Raw genomic sequence first — 23369 nt, 5'->3', positions numbered from 1 at the left:
TAACGACTAACAGTGGGATGGGAGTAAAATCGGAAGAAAAAAGGAGGGGGGGAAAGATAATATATAAAAAATAAAAAATAAACACAGGTTCGATGTGCTTTTGAGGACATCTCATGCGTACAGAAAATATATATATACAGACACGCTTCCCAGCTAAGCATTACAGTGGAGATCAAACAGAATCTTGCTAGCTGCAAGGCTAATTGATATATTTTATTAAGGCTAATTAATTGGCTAATTTGTCCAATAAGGCTTGTTCCATAAACAGGTAAAATAGACAACCTACTGTTTCTCAAGGATAAGCATTTCTCTCTCTCTCACACACACACACACACACACACACACACACACACACACACACACACACACACACACACACACACACACACACACACACACACACACACATACACACACACACACACATACACACACACACACACACACACACACACACACACACACACACACACACACACACACACACACACACACAAATAACTAAAAATATAGTGTTCAGCAGGGGTAGGGTTACATCTTTGCTTACATTTGGATCGCGGATAGCTCCTCTACCTGTATCCCACAGCCCACAAAACCAGGAAACAACTTTGACTCCATTTTGAGTGAACAAATAATTGTCTCTCTGCATGCTGAGCATCATCTCTAAACCAGCGGTCCTCAAACTACGGGTCGCATTGGCCAAAAAAAAAGAAGAAAAGATAAAGCGAAAAACCGACGAGCCCAACTCAGATCGAGTTTTACACCTGGCAGCTGTGTGTATTTGCCATGTCTCGCCCCTTCATCAACAGAGGCCACACATCTCACTACATCCTGCACTGGTATAATTGCTAAGGAAGTTCAGAGTATCTGGGAAGATACTCCAGTCCTACTACTCCGGAGCTGTAGAGAGCATCTTGACTGGAAACATCACTGCCTGGTATGGAAACAGCACGGCACAGGACAAGAAGGCCCTACAGAGAGTGGTGCGCTCAGCCGAGCGTACCACGGGTATTGCACTACCACCCCTGCAGGTTCTATACAACAAGAGGTGCAAATCCAGAGCCTGCAGAATAATGAAAGACCCTCACCACCCCAACAACAGCCTGTTCAAGCTGCTGCGGTCGGGCAGACGCCTGCGAACACCAGCTACTAGGACAGAGAAACTTCGGCTCAGCTTCTTCCCCCAGGCCATCAGAGCCTTGAACACTGGACTCTCCACACACAAGCACACATGAGCACACACACGACACACACACAGCCACTTTAACATGAGCAAACACACACTCATGCTGCACACGCTCACACGTATGGTCACTTTACAAAAGGAAAGGTCACTTTAAGAATAGTATAGTATAACTTGAGATTGTATAATATTGCATTGTATAGCAGTGTACATAAAGACCCAGTGCCTCATCCGTAGCTAACAGTGTATTGCACTACCACAGGACCTAGCATGTCCTACCATGCTCTGTAAATAACTCATGTACATATACCGATATGCCCTACTTTGTTTACTTGTTTTATTGCACAATGTCGTTCTATTGGATTCTATTATATATTACTATTGTATTATGCACATCGTTGCGGGCAAGACCCCCCGCATTTCATTGTATACTTGTATGCCGTGACAAATAAAACTCTTGACTTGACTTGACTTGACTATTGATTGATTGATTGATTGATTGATTGAAAACTTTATTAACAGATTGCAGAATGGGTACAATACAGTACAGATCAATACAAACAACTGCTAAGAGGATGAGGACCAGAAAAAGACTATCGTCTTGTTTACATAAGGGACCTCCATTTTGAATTCATCAAGACATTTATGACATACAAGACATACAAATAATACGGTACTGTGTAAGAAAGAGAGAACATCATAACAAAATTTAAATCCGAATGGGAAGAAACTGTACATTAGAGGGGGTTGGGTGGGGTCGGGTAGTGGGGGGCAATTTGCCACAACATGCGTGACGGCCCATATGAGGGCTGCCGAACATTTAGGATACACATCTCACTACATCCTGCACAGGTATATAGTCGCGGAGCCTCAATACGTTGAATCTGGGACTACAAGGTCGGGACACACAGACCTGTTTGGACTCACAGCTAAAATGGAGAGCTCCTTTGTGGCACTCCAGGATAATCAGCGGAGATTTGGGGGTATTTACTCTGCTTAATGGCTTTTTGGAGGAACAGAGTGTAGCACAAAATTATTTGAAGCTCATCATCTGTAGCCACATAGAAGGACTCATTGATTTTTATTTTTTTACTATTTTCCAAGTTCTGGATATCAGTCCGGAAGGAGTACCCAGTGCTGTGTAATGCTGCACTGAGAAAGCTTGTCCCCTTTGCATCAACATACCTCTGTGAGGCCGGATTTTCGGCACTGTCATTAATACAAAATAAATACAGATCTCGCCTCAGAGTAGAAGCGGATCTCCGCCTCTTTCTCAGCACAACGCAGCCACGTATCATGGAACTGTTCAAATGTACAAGCACACGCTCCGCATTAAGTCTCGTTTTTGTTTATTATTGAAAAGCACATGTGAACAGATTTTCTTTTCTTTTGTTTTATGTTCTGGCACGATATTTGGCTAAATATGCCTCGTTTTATAAATGTGTATACAGAAACAATTCTGTTGCTTTTGTTGATAATATTCATTCATTTCATTGATAACATTGTGCTGTAATTTCATTTTCTAATAATACATATGCATGATCAAGTTCAACAACGTGTGCTTTTATTTTGATATTCCTTATTTCCACATTGAAATGACGATACATTAAGTGTAAAGTCGCCAAAAAAAATCCTAAATTAAATGGAGTCGTGGTATAAAAAAGTTTGAGAACCCCTGATCTAAACATTGCCTAATGTTTCATTCCTCTGACTGACCACATCCTGTTGTCTCGCTCCGTCTCGCCAGGCATGCTGAAGATGTTCGACATCCCAGTGGGCGCCCGCCACATTGTGATCGAGGAGAACGACACCTCACCTCACATAATTGGTGAGTTCCGTACGACCCGAACAAACCACACAGATGTTGGTACCAATGAAGTGAGTGCAGTTGTACGGCAGCATCCCAGCCATGACGCAACTTCAGTTTCTCGCCTTTGAAAAGTGTTACCAATCGTATGACTGTTTATGTGTGTGTGTGTGTGTGTGTGTGTGTGTGTGTGTGTGTGTGTGTGTGTGTGTGTGTGTGTGTGTGTGTGTGTGTGTGTGTGTGTGTGTGTGTGTGTGTGTGTGTGTGTGTGTGTGTGTGTGTGTGTGTGTGTGTGTGTGTGTGCGCGCAATGGGTCTCATTCCAGAAAATTTTCCAAAGAGTTATTTTGGAAGACTTATCTTGGAACCGACTGAGACAGAATCAATGACAAGTTCACTCTGAGTCCCGAACGTGCTGGTAATATGTCTTAAGTGGCTGAAACGGTCGCACCTGTGACATGATCTGATATCTGCTTGGCGAATGTGATTCTGTCTTAAACTCAAAAACGCGTTCCCGTTCAGGTCATTTGCATACAAAACAACGCCTCCAGAGCTCCTTATAAGGCAAAGTAAAGACGCAGCTGTGTGGAAATGGATGCGGAAGTCTTGCGCGACCCATCGAAATGAGATTAGATTAATGTATTGTCATCATATATAGTACAGCTCGTGGTACAACTGCCGCAGCGCGCGCACACACACACACACACACATGCGCAGTATACTGTAGCCTACGGCGTAATGAATGAACGCAGTATAGGCCTATTATTCCATTAATGCCTACGGCGTAATGAATGAACGCAGTATAGGCTTATTATTCCATTAATGCCTACGGTGTAATGAATGAACGCAGTATAGGCTTATTATTCCATTAATGACTTGTTGCATTAGGATTTAGTAGATACTATATGCTCTGCCCTATGTACAGTATAGGTACAGTCTGTACTTATACTGTACGTAGGGCAGAGGCAGAGCATAGTATCTACTAAATCCTAATGAAACAAGTAACTAGAATATATTAAGCCTATACTGTTCATTAGACACGTAGGCCATACTGGCGCACACAAGACTTGCTATTTCCATGCGATTAGCTTTAGTTCTTATTTATTTATTTATTTATCCACTGTCATTTCAGTGTTGGTGTATATAGGCTATATAGTGTATTTCAATATAAGTTTAATTGATTAATGATATATTCGAAGGCATGCAGGTTTATAGCTATATCAACCCCCTCCAATGTACAGTAAATGACCAAGTATGGTTTTGTCAATATTCCAATGTACAGTTTTGCTTGTACAGTGTCCCCCACCCACCCCTCCTACCCAACCTCCTCCAACAGTTTCTACGTCAAATGTATATACTCTCTTTTCTGGACTCTTTTTGTATCACAAACAGTACTGTATTTGCAAATCTGGTATGTCATAAATGTATAGATGTAGCAGTACTGTCTATCTGTATGTCGTGTGTGTCATATATGTTATGATGAATTGAAAATGGGGGACCCTGATGTAAACAAGACGAAAGTCTTTCTCTGATCTGCATCCCATTAACAATTGTATGTAATTGAGCTGTACTGTATGTACCCATTCTGCAATCTGTTAATAACGTTTTCAATCAATCAATCAATCAATCAATCAATCAATCAATCAATCAATCAAACAAAGGTCTGTCCCATTGTATACCAATCAATGGGATACATTGCATGTTGACCTGCATTCTTTCAAATGTATATAATTAATCATTAAAACAGATGTGTAACAAATAAGAAATACAAATTCCACAGAAGGCATTAAATAATTATTATTTTCAATCATTTCACAATAATTGCATAATTGTGTTTGAATATCTGAGTAATTAAAGTAATTATACATTTGTCCAAAATAGCTAGTTCAGATATGGTTAAGCAGCTGCCCTGTGATCAGATGAATCCATATTATTTATTTTTCCGACATCAAATGCGTAATTTCTTATCGTACAAATATTGTCATATTTATTTTAATTATGATTAAGTAATTAATTCCAAGGATGCCTGTATCGTTAACATGAAGGAATCACTATGAGAACACAGTCTGTCAAGTTAATACAATTTTCAATTAGTCAATCAATCATAAGAGTGCTCCTCAGCACTCTTAACACTTTGACGACCGATGGGCTTAGTCTAATTAGTGGCTAGAGGACCGGGGAATGTAAACAAACATGTGGGTTTTGTAACAGCTAAATCTATACTTTATAGTGTTGCTATCTGTCCATTCTCATTGTCAATTGAGTGCATAAACCGTCCCTTCAAAATGGCTTAAAGGAAAAAAAATCCATCGGTAGGTTGTCATTTTATAGCGCCGTGAATATAAGCTTTATCGCAGATTTCGTATCATCTATTTTCTGGAAAGCTAGTTATTGAGCTAAAGGCTACTAACGTTATATTCAACGGCATTTCCGTTTTATATATGCTAATGAAATAACACAAACTGCTTATGATCCGGACTATCCCAGAGCATCTATGGATGAAAGGGGGGCGGCGGGGGACGTCGATTAGTATTATTGATTACTAGGGATGTCCGATATTATCGGCCTACCGATATTATCGGCCGATATCGGCATTAAAATGTGATATCGGAAAATCTCGGTATCGGTTTTCAATTTTTTTCTTTTTTTATATATATATTCTTTTTTTTACATTTCTATAGAAATGATGTCCGATATTATCGGCCTACCGATATTATCGGCCAATATCGGCATTCAAATGTGATATCGGTTGATATCGGTATCGGAAATTAAGAGTTGGACAATATCGGTATATCGGTATCAGTAAAAAAGCCAATATCGAGCATCCAAGTAGCCACATTCACAGATCGACTGCTTGCGTTGCACAGAAAACTCCAATCCGGCTGTAAATTAGGTGATAAAGGTCTTACCGTCAGCCCGTGTGATACCCGGCAGCATTTCCCCGTTATCGATCGGCATCTGGTAGATCGATATGTCCATTGGTTGATGATAAATCCCCTTATTCCATGGTAAAATCTCCGCTTCGAAACGTGATACACGGTGCATGCTGTTGGTTTGGGATCAGGCTAATATGATCCTCCACTAAAAGGTAAAAAAAAATTTAATTCCATTCGCCCACAATGATACTGCAGTGGAGCGGTGGCGCCCCTAAGAGGATCTGGCCGGTATTGCATGTTGCCGATTCCACAGAGGAGGGTAGATCTGCAGAGTCGATCGGGGATCTTGATCCGGTTATTAATATGGAATAAAACAATAACAACTTGCCACGGCTATGTACGTGCCTCTGGTCCACAACGCATGGCACCGAAAGCATGGCCGGTCCCCATTGTGTTAAATCTGCTCTCAGCCACGCTCAAATCTGATCTCAGGAAAATTTGGGGACTCGCGCTACCAGCCCTAATATGTCTTAAATGGGCAGAAATCTGCCTAAGAGGAATTTTTTTGTCGGAAATTTGTTCGGGAATGAGACCCAATGGTGTTTGCCCCTGTGTTTCTATGTGCACACACATGATATAATAAAACAAGACAGGTCTAACCAACTGGAGAAAATGGAATGCTGGAGGCTGCCATGCGCACTAATGGAACATGAGTCCCATAATGTTAGGCCTTAACAATATATCCTATCAATATCGCCATCACGATGTGAGCGCATGCGATGACATTGCGGCGGATGCAATTTGGCCTGTCTCGTCAGGCTAAAAGGTTTTAGTTTCTTTTGCTGCTTAACACTTTGATTGCCTAAGGCTAAATTCATGATATACCATAGGTTGCCAGCTCTATTTGTCTATAGAGAAGTTCCCCTTCTTTGCAGGGCTATAACTTTTTAAATTCTATTGCTAAATTGCCATTATTAGGGCCCATTCAATGTCCTATATGTATTGTTCAGGGTGTATGAACGTTAAATTTTTTCATTCAAAATATGATCTAAAGTATAAGTATGTTTTCATCTCTTTCTGCAGCTTTCTCCAGAACGTGATTTATAGCCCCAAATGCATTATATTGATGATCAAATACAGTTTGATAGCAATCGGCGCGATATAAAAAAATCCAACTGGACGGACTTCTGGAAGTTACTACACGTCATCTGATGTTGACCGGATGGGCGAGGGGGCGTTTATAATTCCGTGGGCAGCGTTATACCATTCATCTAATGTGGGTCAAATGTTCATCATAGCAGTTAGTGTCGAACACGGAAATATTACACGCTAAAACTCACCCCAGTCTCCGCGGGCCGTTGGGCGATCAGCGTGGGGTAGACAGTTTTTCCATTATGGGATGTAAAAATACCCGGTCCATTTCCATGTTGTATAATGGTATATACGTCCAAATCATGTTGTTTATCGAGTTATTGGCAACGGATCGCTATGTATTGTGTCAAGATGGAGTCGCGGGAGCTATAGAGAGTGGCCGGAAGTAATATGGGTGAACAGCACTTCAGCCACATCACTTCCTGTTTGGCGCTTCTGCCGATCGGCCACCAGATGGCGCTCTTGAACCGCTAGAGGATTGAGAGGAGCTCTGAACTGTGTGTGAAGGCTGCAGATGGAAAATATGATTCCGATCACAGATTTTTGAAATATTGATATCAAAGACGAGTTACGGCGTCTTCGGCAACTTGAGCATGGCGGGGAAGGACGCCTAAACTCGTCTTCTGGCAGTTAAAGTGTTAAAGTACAACAAACAATTGTTGTTGTTTTTTATCATATATATATATTTCTTTTTTTTATACACAAAACAAGACAAACACAATACAGTAATAATAATAATAATAATAATAATAATAATAATAATAATAATAATAATAATAATAATAATAATAATAATAATAATAATAATAATAATAATAATAATAACAAGACCTCACAATACCACAACAATAATAATAACAACAATAATGACATTAGCAATAATAAAAAGAATAAATACAGAACATAAAAACATAAAAAATCTACTTATATTATTATAGACACCACAAAAGACATTAAAAGACATTATACAACGGCATGCAAATTTCTCGATTCTGATTGGCTGAAACAGTCAACTTACACATGGGTATTTTTCATAACCCAACGCTCTTGGTCCCAGTACCCGCCCACAACCGCATTACTATCAATGCACGTTCGTGGTTTTAGGAATGAAAGCAAGATGGCGGACAAGCCGGACAGGAAACATTACGAAAGGATAATGGTGATAGGGTCATAAAGACTAAATGAAAAACGATTCTGTCACGGCGAATGTCTTAGTTGCTTAAACAATGTTGGATGATGTAATTGATGGGTCATGAGTCATTGTGGAACAAAATAAAAATCGTGCGAATTGATTGATTGATTGATTAATTGCAAAAAAAATAATATATTTTTTAGCTACTTTCTATAGAAGCAGCTGGGAGGTGCGCTGTTTTAAGTGAGCGTGGACTATTGAATTGATTGATTGATTGATTGCTAATTTTATTACTGTCCGCCTTGTTTCCAACTGGTTAAGTTTAGGCCCTCTTTCGAAGTTGGTTAAGGTTAGAGTTTGTCTTTAGAGCAGGGCGATAGACCACCAGCCCTGATTCCAAACTCTAACCTTAACCAACTTCGAAAGAGGGCCTAAACTTAACCAGTTGGAAACAGCAAATTTTATTACTGTCCGCCTGGTTTCCAACTGGTTAAGTTTAGGCCCTCTTTCGAAGTTGGTTAAGGTTAGAGTTTGTCTTTAGAGCAGGGCGATAGACCACCAGCCCTGATTCCAAACTCTAACCTTAACCAACTTCGAAAGAGGGCCTAAACTTAACCAGTTGGAAACAAGGCGGACAGTAATCAAATTTGCAATCAATCAATCAATCAATTCAATAACCCACGCTTACTTAAAACAGCGCACCTCCCAGCTGCTTCTATAGAAAGTAGGTTTAAAAAAAAAATATCTTATAGGGCAAAGAAAACTTTTTTTCCCCTATAGGGCAAAGAAAACTTTTTTTTTATTTGTTTTACCTACTTTCTATAGAAGCATCTAAGAATGAAGTTCTATAGAAAGTAGGTTAAAAACTAAAGAAAAGTTGGATGTGTTAGTTTGCTGGATGTCTAGTTGAAAGACAGTTGGATGTCTTAGTTTGTTGGATGTCTAGGTGAAAGACAGTTGGATGTCTTAGGGCGTTTTCACACCTGTAGTTCGTTTGCTTTGTTCCGATTCAGGGAGACACAGTGACTATATTGATACAATGTTGCACTTGTCCCTTAGTTCGTTTGTGTTCACACGGCTGTGTTAACAGCGGACCAAAACAAACGCACGCGCGAGCAAACTGTCACTCATTGGTCAGATTTTGGGGTGTCCCCCCCCCCCTAACCCTGAATCTCCGCGTTACATTGAAATCGGGGAGGGGAGAGCGAGGGGAGCAAATGAATGAATGTGGATGAGAGCCGTGATGTAAGTGGTTGCAGATACGGCTGTGGGGGTGCTAGAGACATGATCGAATAGTCTTGTATGCGCCAGAATCTCCTGAACACGGCGCAAGCCATTCCTAATCGATCAGAACTAATTCGGCAGCGAAAAAGCCCGTTTTTAAGCAGAGCATCCCCCATGCACATGCGCTGATTGCCCACGGATTGTGATGCAACGCACACCCGCCCTGGACTGTTCCATCAGAGGGGGGAGCTTCGGTGGCCAGTGTCCTTTCAGCCGAACAGGATAATGAAACAATGATCCCACTAAATGACCAGACGCGTCTTATGGCGACATCTACAATTACCTCATTGAGTCTCCAGGTAGACTAATGTTTATATTTAAGTGCAGTGGTCTGTAGCCACTCACACTGGCCACCGAAGCTCCCCCCTCTTATGGAACAGTCCAGGGCGCGTGTGCGTTGCGTCATCATGCAGCGCGTATACAGTACGGCAAGTGAGTTGTGTCGGTTTGTTAAATCGATTGCATTCTCACAGCGTACGAGTCGCGTCGGGTTCCTTTGGAAGTGCGCCGAGACCACCCTCTGTAGGTGGTCTCGGCCCGCTTGTTTTGTTCCGCAACAGAATGTGATTGCTGTGTTCATATATGCCCAACTGAACCTAAATAGGGGGTAAACGCTCCAGGTTTCGGAACAACAGCTCCAAACGAGCTAGGTGTGAAAACGCCCTTAGTTTGTTGGATGCCTAGTTGAAAGACAGTTGGATGTCTTAGTTTGTTGGATGTCTTAGTTGAGAGACAGTTGGATGTGTTAGTTTGTTGGATGTCCTACTGAGAACAGTTGGATGCACTTCCGAGCTGCTTCCACATGGAGGCAACTTCTCTCTTTTTTTTTGGGAACTACTTTTTCTGGCGGATGGTTTTTTCAATAAATCTTCAATTAATGTGTGTTTATTGTATAGCAATACGGTTGGATGAATGTGCCAGTTGTATAAAAGCCATTACACCACGCGCAGTCGTGGGTTGTGACAATTAGACCATGCCTAGGGGGGGTCTAACGACCACCCCTAGGCATGGTCTAATTGTCACAACCCACTCCTGCGTGTGATGTAATGCTTAATTACCTCCCCCACTCCCACCCCAGGACCAGCACCCTGACCCCGCTCTGCCGCTAGATTGTGGCTTTAGTATAACAAACAATTGTTATACAACATACAGTTGCTGCAATTGTCTTGGGGGGAGGGGGGGGGGGCGTAGTTTGCTCTGACAAAATAACAACCCTTTGTTTAATTTATTGATTTCCTGGTCACATCTGTGCTAAACGCTACTGAATCGATGATGACGTTGAAGGTCCTTTCTCGGCACAATCGACCGGATCTACTTCATACCCGTTCCAGCTCCTCCTCAGTTAACCACAAAGCTAATATAAAGTTTAAATGGAGTCGCTGTCAAAGCACTTAAGCACTTACTTACTACTATGGAGTAGGTCATAGTGTTTATGTCAGAGCTTATACAGATTGAAGAGTGACCCCATTATCTTTACATTTGATTTGTGGCTAACTAGGCCAGAGTTGTGGTTATATCCAGTGTGAAGCACAGCAGAGTGCTGAGAAAAGGACTCTGCTGACTGACACCGTCATTGGTAAATAGGAAATAAGGCTAGTAGGGGTCCACAATTCTCTGAACTTCCCCTTTAACCTGCGCTTTCTCATATTGCAATATATAAAATACAATATATTGCGAAAATATAAATAAAAAATATTTTCAATATTGTTCAGGCTTAGTATGATGTCCCCATCACCTTCACAGATCATCCTAATCTGCAGAATTATGAACCGTTCACTTCAGTGAAGCAGTGAAAAATGCCGTTTCAGGAACCGAAACAGTAAAAGCTACACGAGCAGAATTATTCTTCTTACTGAAATGACAAACTCTGGTACCTAATTCAGGATGGTTTCTTTCACCGCCGCAGTTTTTCCATGTTTTGAAATACAGTATATGTAAGTGAATTACTCATCCACTTCACAAATGGTGAAGTGGATAAGACTTCTGGAAGACACTCTGAAGTCACGAGACCGCCGGCCATCTTCGTATAGGGGACAACAAACGGGTTTCTAGATCAAATGTATGCGTTGAGCTCCGTTTTTATTACATATTTTATCACATTCTTGTTAATTTCATAACCTTATATAAGACTTTCGATTTGGATTCTTGATTTTGTTATTAGTACAAAACGTAACACAGCAGCTCTTTGGCATTGTGATGCACCGAAGGAAATTACCCTTGATTGTGTTTAATTTGCTGCTTTTCCGATACGTTTTCTGCATTAAATTAGGCGTACACAATGTACCGGGAGTGAATTTTTCCCCCAAGCCGTACAGACAGGAAGTTGACTTCGAGAATGGTCTGACTAATGGTCTGACTAATGGTCTGACTAATGGTGGGAATTACTGTACCACCTATTATTGTACATGAAGATACATTTGCTATCTTGGGAAGCTTGAGTTGAGTGGCCCTCACCGCAAATTTCTAAGACTGAGGGATCTGAAATCGACATTCCATGCTGCTAAATAGATTGGTTTAGCTGGAATTTGCGTTGCTAGGGGAACAGCTTGGACCCACATTATTTTCCCATCAGTTATTAATATTATAGCAACAAGGAGGAAAACTGGTTGAAACCGCCTATAGTGTGTTAATTGTTGTCGATCAATGCAATGATAACACACGGTGAGTCACATAGAGGTACTCTTTTAAACTTGACAACATTCTAAATGGGCCTCACATTTATTTCCTGTTAGTAGTGTTTGCCAATATCAATAGCTGTCAGGAAATAACACTTGGGCCTGAGCAACATAAACTCCACTGAAAAGGTATACACTGTACTGTAAAAGAGCTTGCTCTTATTTGAGCTGAGTGTGATGGTGCATGGGCGTACCACTTGATACTTTGCATTCCTGCTTTGTCTGTTTTCATGAAGGGCTTACCTGTGAAAGCCATTAGCTGACCTCGGCGGTGTGTCAGACATAATAACACAACGTTTTAAAACTCATTCAGGGGTGTGTGTGTGTGTGTGTGTGTGTGTATGTGTGTGTGTGCCAGAGAGAGAGAGAGAGAGAGAGGGAGAGAGAGACCCCTATCTCTCATACAATAGCTCTCTGTGTGACTGACAGGGGTATCTGGCCAAATTCTCCTCTACTCTCCTCTCTCCTCTCCTCTCCTCTCCTCTCCTCTCCTCTCCTCTCCTCTCCTCTCCTCTCCTATCCTCTCCTCTCCTCTCCTCTCCTCTCCTCTCCTCTCCTCTCCTCTCCTCTCCTCTCCTCTCCTCTCCTCTCCTCTCTTCTCCTCTGCTCTCCTCCCCCCTCCCCTCTCCTCTCCTCTGCTCTCCTCTCCTATTCTCTCCTCTCCTCTGCTCTCCTTCCCCCCCCCTCCCCTCTCCTCTGCTCTCCTCTGCTCTGCCCTGCTCTCCTCTCCTCTGCTCTCCTCCCCCTCCCCTCTCCTCTCCTCTGCTCTCCTCCCCCCTCCCCTCTCCTCTGCTCTCATCTCCTCTGCTCTGCCCTGCTCTCCTCTCCTCTGCTCTCTTCTCCTCTGCTCTCCTCTCCTCTGCTCTCCTCTGCTCTCCTCTGCTCTCCTCTGCTCCCCCCCTCTCATCTGCTCTCCTCTGCTCTGCCCTGCTCTCCTCTCCTCTGCTCCTCACTCTCCTCTGCTCCTCCCCTCTCCTCTGCTCTCCTCTCCTCTGCTCTCCTCTGCTCTGCCCTGCTCTCCTCTCCTCTGCTCCTCCCCTCTCCTCTGCTCTCCTCCCCTCTGCTCTCCTCTGCTCTGCCCTGCTCTCCTCTGCTCTCTGATCTCCTCCCCCCTCCCCTCTCCTCTCCTCTCCTCTGCTCTCCTCTCCTCTCCTCTCCTCTCCTCTCCTCTCCTCTCCTCTCCTCTCCTCTCCTCTCCTCTCCTCTCCTCTCCTCTCCTCTCCTCTCCTCTGCTCTCCTCTCCTCTCCTCTCCTCTCCTCTCCTCTGCTCTCCTCTCCTCTGCTCTCCTCTGCTCTGCCCTGCTCTCTTCTCCTCTGCTCCCCCCTCTCCTCTGCTCTCCTCTCCTCTGCTCTGCCCTGCTCTCCTCTCCTCTGCCCCTCCCCTCTCCTCCTCTCCTCTGCTCTCCTCTCCTCTCCTCTGCTCTCCTCTGCTCTCCTCTCCTCTCCTCTCCTCTGCTCTCCTCTGCTCTGCCCTGCTCTCCTCTCCTCTCCTCTCCTCTCCTCTCCTCTCCTCTCCTCTCCTCTCCTCTCCTCTCCTCTCCTCTCCTCTCCTCTCCTCTGCTCTGCCCTGCTCTCCTCTCCTCTGCTCCCCCCCTCTCCTCTGCTCTCCTCTCCCCTCTCCTCTCCTCTCCTCCCCTCCTCTTCTTCCCTATCTGGATTCATAGGAAGAGGAGGCGATACAGAACTTGGGAGTATTACTATCGACTTGCCACAAAGCCAAAGAACGTTCCCAAAATATACATAGGCTAGTGTTGATACTGTATTTCTGTTCAGTTTCACCTACAATACACCCGGAGGAGTGGATTCCACTGAAATTCCAGTGGTAAAATCAATGTCACAGACTAGAGAGGACCGTGCAGCTTATTTCCCCTCTATTTTATTGTTGTCGCTGCCATGGGTGTTCACACTTTCTCTTAAGACTCTAAACAGTTTCATCTTTGGCAGTTTGTGAATGCTGCTTTTGTGCTCCCAAGGTGCTGCATGCAGTCCTGCGGTCCTACGCTCCTCTTTGACCTTGCATGTGTGTAAAGAAAAATATTTTAAAAAGAGAGACAAAAAAAGAACACTCCTTTCCTTTTTCTTCCTACTGGTTGACAGCTGTTAAGAATCAGGTCACTGGAAACTTCATATTGAACGCAAAGAGCGAAGACGCCAAGTCAAGGACCTTCATCGAGAATGGCCTGGAGTGGGAGTATTCCATAGGAGAGGAGAAGGAGAGCCTGAAAACAATCGGACCCCTTCACGAGGGCATCGTGGTTCTGGTGAGTGTGTAGCACAGTATGCGGTTCTGTTTCCGAGGGACCGGAGGACAGTATCTCCCCACTTACCCACGTGCTGTTTTTAAAGGCCCAATCCGTGTTTGTTTTTTGTACCAAATGAATAATGGGTTATATTGACTGTAAATTTACTGTAAATGAGGGAAACCTCAGTTGCCTTTCAAGTTTAAATAAAGGTTTGAAATGAAATTCACATACATTCTTGAAGAGCTTGATATGTAGATTTATGGAACTCATCATAAAGCTGAATATGGGTCTATTTTAATCCCATGTTTAAAATGTACTATTGTTGTAAATACAGCCAACAAATATAGCAAATACAATAAAAAGCTAATAAAATGTCCCTGTTGTCCCTAGTGTTACAGTAGTCCTTGTTTCAAAAGCCCCTTCAATCAACTAGAGAATGAAAACATGTCCCAACATACCCATTTATTTACATTTAGATAGCAAATTGGGCCTTTAAGTCAGTGTGTTTCTCGTTGGTGCGACAGCTCACACAAAGATACACACAACACAAATCCTATAAGACAAGACACGATGAGGCATGATGACTATAAATACTAAGTCAATCCACATGAGCGCATAATGAGAGGGAAAACATTGATGAGGACTGTTTTCAGAGACGTCTGTTTTGACATGCTGCTGATACTAAGGACATCATGTAACATGTCAGAGATCTAAGCAAAACCACTTGATTTGATATATTTTTGACGCGTAGAAGTTAGATGTCTCTGATGGACAAAAATAGAGTTTTCTAACTAACAAAACCTGACCTCCTCCGCCATCCAGTGATTTCTGCCACAGAGTCCTTAGTTACCACAGCAACCACTCACTGCAGAGATCTTTATTCATTTTAAAACTCATCTTTCACTTCAAAATGCAGTAGATTATAATTTTACTAAAATTACATCACATTTAATAATTTTCTCTGAATATGTTTGTTTTGTAGCAAGTCATTTAGTTGTTGCCACTATTAGTCCATGGGCCAGAGGCCAAAATGTCACTTATCGGTACCACTCAAGGTGACAAAACGTACATATAATTTTTTTAAAGATCTATGTCTGTAGATGATATTTTGGTATGATAGCCCTTCCGGAGTGGTAGCTTTATCATAATTATCAAGTCATGAAGTATACCCACCCCTTCAGGAAATTGCATTTCAGATGCTGGTGCATATCCTGCTTTAGACTCACATAGAGGACATCTGTCAATGTTTCACAATATTGTCTTTAGTATCATTTTAAAGGGGACTATGTCATCTTTCATTCAAGCTAAGATGTGAATCTCTCTGACCAATATAGAGGTCACTGGAGCTCTTTGAACAGTCAACAACACAAATCTTTACACGATTTTCGCCTAAATTATATACTATCTTTTAGCCGTGTGTCATCTAGGAGCAACAGGGACACAAAATACAGACTCTCCAACATTCTCAGGACCATAAGGATTCAGGAAATGTATAATATGCCTATACTATTTCTTGTCAGGGGTGATTGTGAGCCTTAAATTAGAAGAGCAGTATTAGGCTCCTAAACTATAAACTATACAGAACAGCCACTAGGATAATGTCACAAAGTGGTCAAGTGAAGTCAAGTCAAGAGTTTTATTTGTCACGGCATACAGGGCATACAGTGAAATGCGGGTGGTCATGCCCGCAGCGATTGTGCAATAATACAAGTAATAAGAATAAGACATGACAGGTATAATGCACATAAAGTTTCAAATGCATGGTAAAAGACATGCTAAGGTCCTGCGATAGTGCAATACAGTGTTAAGCTACAGATGAGGCACTGGGTCTTATGTACAGTACACTACTATACAATACTATACTATACAATATACAGTTATACTATATATCCTTATGCTATCTTGCTATATCCATATATTGCTATACAAGAACCACTCCTGTTCTTTTTTTATTTTATTTTTTATATATACAGTAAATTGACCTTTTCATTTTGTAAAGTGACCGTTTTGTGTGAGCGTGTGCAGCATGTGTGTGTGTGTGTGTGTGTGTGTGTGTGTGTGTGTGTGTGTGTGTGTGTGTGTGTGTGTGTGTGTGTGTGTGTGTGTGTGTGTGTGTGTGTGTGTGTGTGTGTGTGTGTGTGTGTGTGTGTGCAGCTAACACCCCTGATGTATTTGTGGTAAATGAACACCTTAGGGAGGTGTCCATTCTTGAGGTTGGCTGTACTTTTGACTACAGCTTAGAAGAAGCCTTCCTAACCAAAATGCTGAAATACCAACAGCTACAGCAGACCATCTCACAGCTAGGCTACAGATGTAAACTCCTAGTTTTTATCTTTGGCAGCCTAGGGCATGTGCACAAGTTGGTTGTGAGGGCAGTGGCGAATCCTCCTGGAAGCCAACGGAAGCCAGGCTTCCCCATTATTAAAATATGAATTAATATGAAATATGAAATATGAAAAAAATATATATATATTTAAAATAAAAATAATATTTTTTTTATATAGTTTACAATAATAATAAAAAATCATTATTTTTCATCTCTGTGTTATAATTTTTTTTTTTTAATGTCTCCCTCTTCTCCTTCTCACTCTCTCTAACACACTGTCAGACTCACTGAGGCAGTCACTCTGTGCTCACTGCAGCAGAGGAGAGGAGGCAGAGGGGAGGTGTCTTTCTCTAGCATCCACCATGTGATTCATGTATGTGGATTCCAAAACCAATAATAGCCAATAAGATTCGAGCTTACTAAAGCCCTTCCTACACCTTAAAACGGGTCCGTCAGCAAACTAAGTACTCTAGCCTCTGCACATTTGCCACCCTGGAGGCGGGGCAGGTCCAGAACGTTTCCACCGATTGACCAATCAAATCACATTAAAAGCTAAACGTGACGACGTCATCGCCTCGGTGAAACTGCGTTGGGGAAAATATACATGCCTCGCGGCCATGTTCAAATCAAAACAACAATACGATGGAAGGAGATAGCTAGCTAACGTTATGTGAGTCTTAATGTCTAAACAAACAGCATTGTTTGATTGATTGAAATTTGGATTCCTCTCTCGGATTAATTCATTGAGGAGACCTGAAATTCGCTCAGCTGCAGAAGAGTTTAGGAATACCCGAATACCCACAGGACTTGGAGAACTTTGTGATTGTGGACGTTGCTTGACTTTACTTTGCAGCGTCAGCTGCAACAATGGTGACTGTCTGTGAGTACCTAATAACCTAATAACTTTTCATAAGTGATGCCGCTGTGTGTGTGTGTGTGTGTGTGTGTGTGTGTGTGTGTGTGTGTGTGTGTGTGTGTGTGTGTGTGTGTGGGGAGCCATACTGTATATTCTGCCGTGTCATATCATACTGTGTTATCGGCGGCGCCGACTCGCCGAGTCATACTGTACTGCCACAGGCTACTGTATACATGTATGTTCTGCCATGTCAGCAATATCTTGCAAGACGCTGAGAAACGCTCCGATGGCGACATCAGGCCATATCTCTATCTATCTCTCTCTCTCTCTCTGATTCATAATCAAACCAGACCTCCTGCAGGCAACCACTGTGTGTGTGTATATATTTGTGTTGTGTGTGTGTAATATTCAGAAAGAGAAGGAGAGAGAGAGCGAGGGAGGGAGAAATATATTATATATATTATTTGGCTTAAATATGAAAAAAATTCTACAGTCCCCTCCTCATCATATGTGTTATGAATGGTGGGAGAACAGAACCCAGTAAGCAGAAGGATGGAGGAGCCCCAGGGCCCTATTCCCCGTACCTGGTTCAACTAAGTCGATCAAGAGTCCCATTATCCAGATTCAATTAACCCGATGTTTGAAGCCGGGATTTTCCTGTTCCTCGAACGCTGATTCAGTCTCGTTAACTCTAACCAGACTTGAGACTCTGTATAATTGCGCGCGGCCGCTTCAGTTGAAAAGACAGCAGGTGTCGATAGCAGAAATCCTGATCTTCTAACGGCATTGATTGATTGATTGTTTTAAAACTTTATTAACGATTGCAGGCGGCTCAATAGCCTCGCCGACAAGTTAAATGCATAATCTATAGGCTAATTTTAAATCCCTCATTACCCCAATCAATCAGATTATATTTCTTTAAACGTTCCTGCTGGCAGTAGGTTTATGGATTGAATAATCAAATGAGATCTTGCTAGCGAAAATAATTAGTTCAACTGTTTCAGAATAAGGATACGGCTCTCTTATCCATTGATTGATGTATGGTGGATTTTTTACTTATCTGCACTGTGGTGTGACGGTTTGTCCTTTTGCCTTTCACGCAGACGACCCGTGTTCGAATCCCCCTTCTTCTAGTCATTTTCTTCTTTTTGCAATGTAAATACATCAATTTGGTGCACGTTGAGAGCTATATAAAGAATGACATCCTCAATGCATGTAGATTTATAATATTTTAACTTAAAACTAGGCTACTTTTGCGTATAATCATTAATATTATATTCCAAAAAAATTATATTGGAAACGCAGGGTTTTGAACTCGGGTCGCCCAGTTGACAGGGTTGAGCACTAGCCGTTGCACCACTGTGCCAGACGGGATATATCCATTGTGTATCCATCAATGGACAAGAAACCCGTGTTTCGAATATTTTTCTTTTGAATGAAGTTTTATCTCTTTATTCTCAAATGCATTAATGTGACGTCAACGGCTCATTCAATTTCTCAAATCCGTCAAACAGCGCATCTCATCAGACATTTTAATCCCAGTTACAATATCACACAAAAACCACAATCCATGCATAGACACTTCAATTTTATGCTTGAATGAAACACAATCCGGGCGCTCCGTTAAGCAAATCTACAGCGGAGAATATATGAAACTAATCAGAGCCAAACGGCCGGTTTCATTCATTAAAAATATCCCAGCGGGATTCACATTTGCAATGCGCCGTTATTAAAATAACCACATGCAGTGTGTATCGCGACTCCGAGCGCCGTATATGACGTGCATTATTTTATTTAAGACAAAGTAAATCTATAGGCTCAATATGATTTATTATCAGCATTTAGTTCTATTATTATACATTTCAAAAGCCCCCTCTAGGAAAACGAAGCACAAAAACATAATTCAGTATAATGGGATCTAGACTGTGAGAAATATTTCAGGAAGCGAGCTGGCATTTCTTTGCGGGGGCGTGGCCATGGTTCATCCAGCTAACTGAACTTAACCCTGCTCCCGACCAGGATCAAACCTTTTGATCTGTTGTCATGGTGATTTAGACAATCGAGCGTCGGGGAATGGAAAGGTCTGGCTTAAGTCAGGCTATGCTGGAAATTATCCGGCTAACTCAGTTAGCCAGGTACGGGGAATGGGGCCCAGAGCTACAAAATGACAGAGAACGAGACGGTGGTTGCTCTTCACAAAAGGAGGTGTTCTATTTATTTAGAACTGAGAGAGAGCAAGACTAAACTACAAATAACAACAGAACATAAACGGTGCAGCAGTGCTGGTACTAGTGAAACAACTTGAGAATACGGAAAATAACAGTAAACAACAAAACACTACACTTACTCAGAATGACAACACAGTGCAACATGACGAGGGCAGGAACGGGGAGGAACAGGAAGTATGTCGCCACACAGAACAGAGGAAGACGACATACTTAAATACTATGCTAATTATAAGTGACAACACCTGGTGAGGCCAGTCCAAACATACAGAAACAATAAACCACAAACTAGACTAAATCAATACACAACAATAACAAAGGCAATATCACAAACCACAACCAGACAAGGGGAAGACCATTACACAAGGAAAGGAAAATGCCAGGACAACAAACATGAAGCAATCAAATCAACAATAACAAAGAAACACAAAATGGTGGCTTGTCTCATCTGGCCCATCTGATGGTGACCACTAGGAGGTAGGAGACCAGGTAGGAGACCACTGTCAGGAGGTAGGAGACCAATGTTAGGAGGGAGGAAATGTTCACTGTTCCTTTCATAACCGGCCCAGCTAGGGCCGGCCCTAGGGACGTTACAGTACCTCCCCTCGAACGGGGGGCTTCCAGACCCCCAAGAATATCGTCCATCCACGGGCGAAGCAGGAGGCCGAGACCCTGGAAAAACCCCAGGGCGAGGACCCGGAGAACTGGGGCCGGAAGGTCGAGGAAAAAACCCAGGAGGGGCATAGCAGCCAGGGGCCTGGCCGTGTGGCAATAAAAGAAACTTGAACTTGAGGGGCGACAACGGGCGCAGATGCCCGGAGAGGGGGGGGAGGGGAAGAAACCGGGAACTGGAGAGGGAAGCTAGACCTGGGAGCAGCGGCCCGATGAGGGGGGATGGGGATGGGCACCAAAACCCAGGGAGGAAGGCTAGACCTGGGAACAGCGGCCCGACGAGGGGGGGTGGGGATGGGCACCAAAACCCGGGGAGGAGGGCTAGACTTGGGAGCAGGATCCCGGACGGGAGCCCCTCCAACCGCCGGACCAAGGACCGGTCCAGGAGAGCCGGAACGGAGGTGTAGCGGCGGCGACCCCCGGAGCAGGACCCACCGTAGACCACGGCGAAGACCACGGCGAAGACCACGGCGAAGACCACGGCGAAGACCACGCCGAAGACCACGCCGAAGACCACGGCGAGGACCAGAACGCCGGTCACGGCGTAGGGGTGGACCAGACGGGGAGCCAGGACCAATCGAGGAGCCGGGACCCGGCGTTGCAGCCGGACCATTCGTAGAGACTGGGCTGGGCGTGGAGACCGGTCCGGTCACGGCGGCGAGGCGTGGCGTAGAGGCCGGAGATGAGGAGCCGAGACCCGGCGTTGCAGCCGGACCAGTCGTAAAGGCTGGGCTGGGCGTGGAGACCGGTGCGGTCGCGTCGGCGAGGCGTGGCGTAGAGGCTGGGCTGGGCGTGGAAGCCGGAGGGGGAGTGATGACAGCCGGGGCTACACCGAGCGGAACCAGGCTGGCAGCGACGGCCGGGTCAGCTGTGGAGGCCTGCGACCTTGTTGGCCAACACCCCCATCTCAGCCTCCTGATCCGGATCCTGGTCTGCTACGGACCGGATCGTCTTAAGTAAAAAAAAAAAGAAAAAAAAAAAAAAACATTTAGCTGGGGCATAGGTGGACAGATCCCCCTCCATTAACTTGAGGATAACTCTCATTGTCCCCTTTACTCTTTCTGCTGGGTTCAGTATTGGTGGCGACATTCTGTTACGAATGGGGGGAGAACAGAACCCAGTAAGCAGAATGATGGAAGAGCCCCAGAGCTACAAAATGACAGAGAACGAGACGGTGGTTGCTCTTCACAAAAGGAGGTGTTCTATTTATTTAGAACTGAGAGAGAGCAAGACTAAACTACAAATAACAACAGAACATAAACGGTGCAGCAGTGCTGGTACTAGTGAAACAAAACTTGAGAATACGGAAGATAACAGTAAACAACAAAACACTACACTTACTCAGAATGACAACACAGTGCAACTAATCCTGAAAGAAAGAACAGACCCCCGAATGGCAGAATGGACCGAAAGACTTTTTTGTCCCTTATCCTGCTACTCTCGGGAGACGTGCAGCTAAACCCCGGACCCAGCCACGCCAGGACCCCCCGTCAGGACGCGAACCCAGACACGACGACTGGGACTGGCACTACAGGATGCAACGATGGCTTCGGGTGCCTACTTTCCACCCGACGCCGGAGCAATCAACACACCCGATGCCGCCGCAGAGGAACACACGGGAGGACGAGACGGGAGTGAAGGTACCGGGGATAATCAACTCGACGGTGGCGCAGGTAGCCGGCAAGCTAACACAGCAAACTACCGGAGCCAGAGGACCCTACCCTTCCCCCACCGAAAGCCACCTGGTCAGCGAGACATCACCACAGCAGGGAGCCGGCGGGATGGAATCAACACAGCCCCATGCCCCCTCCCCACGGAATTCCACCACCAGACGGAATCAACACAGACGCTAGCAGATGAACCAGGACATGACAAAGAATCACACCCACCCCCCCCCTCCCACACACGGACCAAATAATAACAACACAGCCCCACCCCCCTCCCGTCGCGGGACACCCACCTTGATCAAAGGATCCCCCACCCCCCCTCCGGACATCACAGAGCCCCCCTTCCCACAGAAGAAGAACCCTACCTTTATCTCAAGGATATAGACAACACAACAAATAAAAACGGTCTTCATATTTTCCATCTTAATGTAAATAGCCTTAGGCACAAACTGGCAGAAATAAGGCAACATTTCATTAGCGGTAAGGTAAACATTCTATGTTTCTCTGAAACTAAACTGGACTCATCAGTAACAGACCCGGAAATTGAATTGGAGAACTATTCTTTAGTCCGGAATGACAGGAACAGGCATGGAGGAGGTGTCTGCATGTACATTCATAAAGACACCAAATGTATTAACCGTACAGACCTAGATCATGAGGCTATTGAAACTGTTTTTGTAGAAATTCTATTTGAAAGGGCTAAATCTGTTCTAGTCGGCACAATTTACAGACCGCCAGACCAAAATGGCTTTTATGATGTGTTGGATGCGTGCTTAGCTGGAGCTGAGGATGCAGAAATTATTCTTATTGGGGATTGGAACACGGATATGCAACAAAAAGATGCACCCGTCTTCAAATCCTACAATAGGTTTTGTGATCTGCACGGCCTCAGCCAGCTAATCACACAACCCACACGTGTATGTGAGTCAACTCAGACTACCATTGACCTCATCCTGACCTCTGACAAGTCCAAGATCGCCAATAAAGGGGTTATAGCATGCGGGTTAAGTGATCATTATATGATATTCTGCACCCGCAAAAAGCTAAAACAAAAGGCTGGCTGTCACAAAACAGTCAAGCAGTACAAGAAATACTGACCGCTATGAAAACCAGAGACAAAAAATGCTCTGAGTTTCGTAAAAATCAGTCAAAGCTTACCATAAGCACGAGCAGTGAACTCCAAGCCCACGTGACTGAACTCAAACTGGAAAGAAACAGACTAAGAAATGACGTAAACTCCATGATCAAAACAGCAAAAAAATATTCATCAAT

General features: G+C 43.7%; 1 protein-coding gene across 2 annotated transcripts in view; it reads left to right on the top strand.

The window, feature by feature from the left end:
- The window catches only part of adamts14 (ADAM metallopeptidase with thrombospondin type 1 motif, 14), a 238764-nt gene that overhangs the window by 173012 nt on the left and 42383 nt on the right, over positions 1-23369 (top strand). For both annotated transcript variants that reach the window (XM_084323888.1, XM_084323887.1), the window contains exons 15-16: positions 2931-3011; positions 14206-14369. In XM_084323888.1, the coding sequence (XP_084180014.1) occupies positions 2931-3011; positions 14206-14369 (245 nt within the window). The remainder of the gene's footprint in view (positions 1-2930; positions 3012-14205; positions 14370-23369) is intronic.

Source organism: Notolepis coatsorum (assembly GCF_963971535.1).
Source record: "Notolepis coatsorum genome assembly, chromosome: 10".
Taxonomy (NCBI): Eukaryota; Metazoa; Chordata; class Actinopteri; order Aulopiformes; family Paralepididae; genus Notolepis; species Notolepis coatsorum.
The sequence above is the reverse complement of the archived record's forward strand: the minus strand, read 5'-3'. Positions and strand labels throughout refer to the sequence as shown.